The 1,153-nt window shown below is 48.2% G+C and overlaps 1 protein-coding gene across 1 annotated transcript; it reads right to left on the reverse strand.

Annotated features, from left to right (window-relative positions):
- Positions 1–429: 429 nt before the first annotated feature.
- gemin6 (gem (nuclear organelle) associated protein 6) lies at positions 430–935 on the reverse strand (the record flags this gene model as incomplete). Its single annotated transcript, XM_014033794.1, is given in 1 exon segment — positions 430–935. A coding segment is annotated over 1 exon segment (412 nt), but the record flags the coding sequence as incomplete, so codon positions are not given.
- Between the last annotated feature and the right edge of the window lie 218 nt (positions 936–1,153).

A 1,153-nucleotide genomic window follows, 5' to 3' on the forward strand; every position in this document is an offset into this window, starting at 1 on the left:
TACCTGACCCTAAACGAACCTCACAGGTACCTACCTGACCCTAAACTAACCTCACAGGAACCTACCTGACCCTAAAACTAACCTGACAGGTACCTACATGACCCTAAACTAACCTCANGGATTTGCCTGCAGTGTGAACGTAGCCTTTGATTCAGTCAGACGTGAACGTGTCTTCTGCAGACATGAACGTGTCTTCTGCAGACGTGAACGTGTCTTCTGCAGACGTGAACGTGTCTATAGACGTGTACATGTCTGCACTGGGATGAAAAATTAAAGCTTTTATTAAAGACCAGAAACTTCAGGACTTCTCAGGTCCAACAGTTTCAACAGAGCTGAGGAGGAAATCAAAGATCCAAACCTGCAGACTGACAGGGCTCCTCTGTGTTCTGGTTCTCAGAGTACAAAACTAGAATAATACATCTGATCAGATTCACAGAGTTACAGTGCTTTTATTCTGAAAGGAACAAAATCATGTCACCAGCATGACTTCAGGAAGAGGAAGTGGACCTGTCCAGAACATGGATTAGTGCTGATCCAGGTCCAGACTGATCCCAGTGCTGTGTTCAGCTGGACATGGACCAGTCTCTGGATGGACCTGGATGAGTTTTTGGATGCGGTCCAGGATGATCTGGTTGGAGCTGCAGCAGTCCTCAGGTCTGTACGGAGCCATGATGGTCAGGACCCCCGCCACGCTCAGCTTGTCCCTGTCCTCGTCCACAGGAAGCCGGTTTTTCTCAAGCCACTGGCGGACCCTGGTCCTCCTCAGTCTCAGCTCCTCGGGGTCCAGGACAGGGGTCATCAGGGGAAGGAAGAAGGACTGGAGACGCTCTGCCATCCCCGAGTCTGCTTCCTGAAGAACTTCAACATCTCTAACAGCATGACCCATCACCACGTTCACAGAGACCCTGTCCTCCCTGAAGTCCACCAGAACCACACTGTGAAGACAAAGCAGGTCCATATCAGTCAGAACCAGAACCAGCAGCTGTTTTCTGTGGCTCAGTTCAGTCAGTTTGTAGAACTTAGGTTCTGATAACAAAATCCAACAGTTTCAGATCAACTGAGAAGATTTGTCTGGAACAGGAAGTTAGTAGGCGTGGCTTTTCAGTGAAACAGGAAGTCAGTGTTGCAAATGATTTTAAGCATATATATATAT

Source organism: Austrofundulus limnaeus, unplaced genomic scaffold (genome assembly GCF_001266775.1).
Source record: "Austrofundulus limnaeus strain Quisiro unplaced genomic scaffold, Austrofundulus_limnaeus-1.0 Scaffold1845, whole genome shotgun sequence".
NCBI classification, from domain to species: Eukaryota; Metazoa; Chordata; class Actinopteri; order Cyprinodontiformes; family Rivulidae; genus Austrofundulus; species Austrofundulus limnaeus.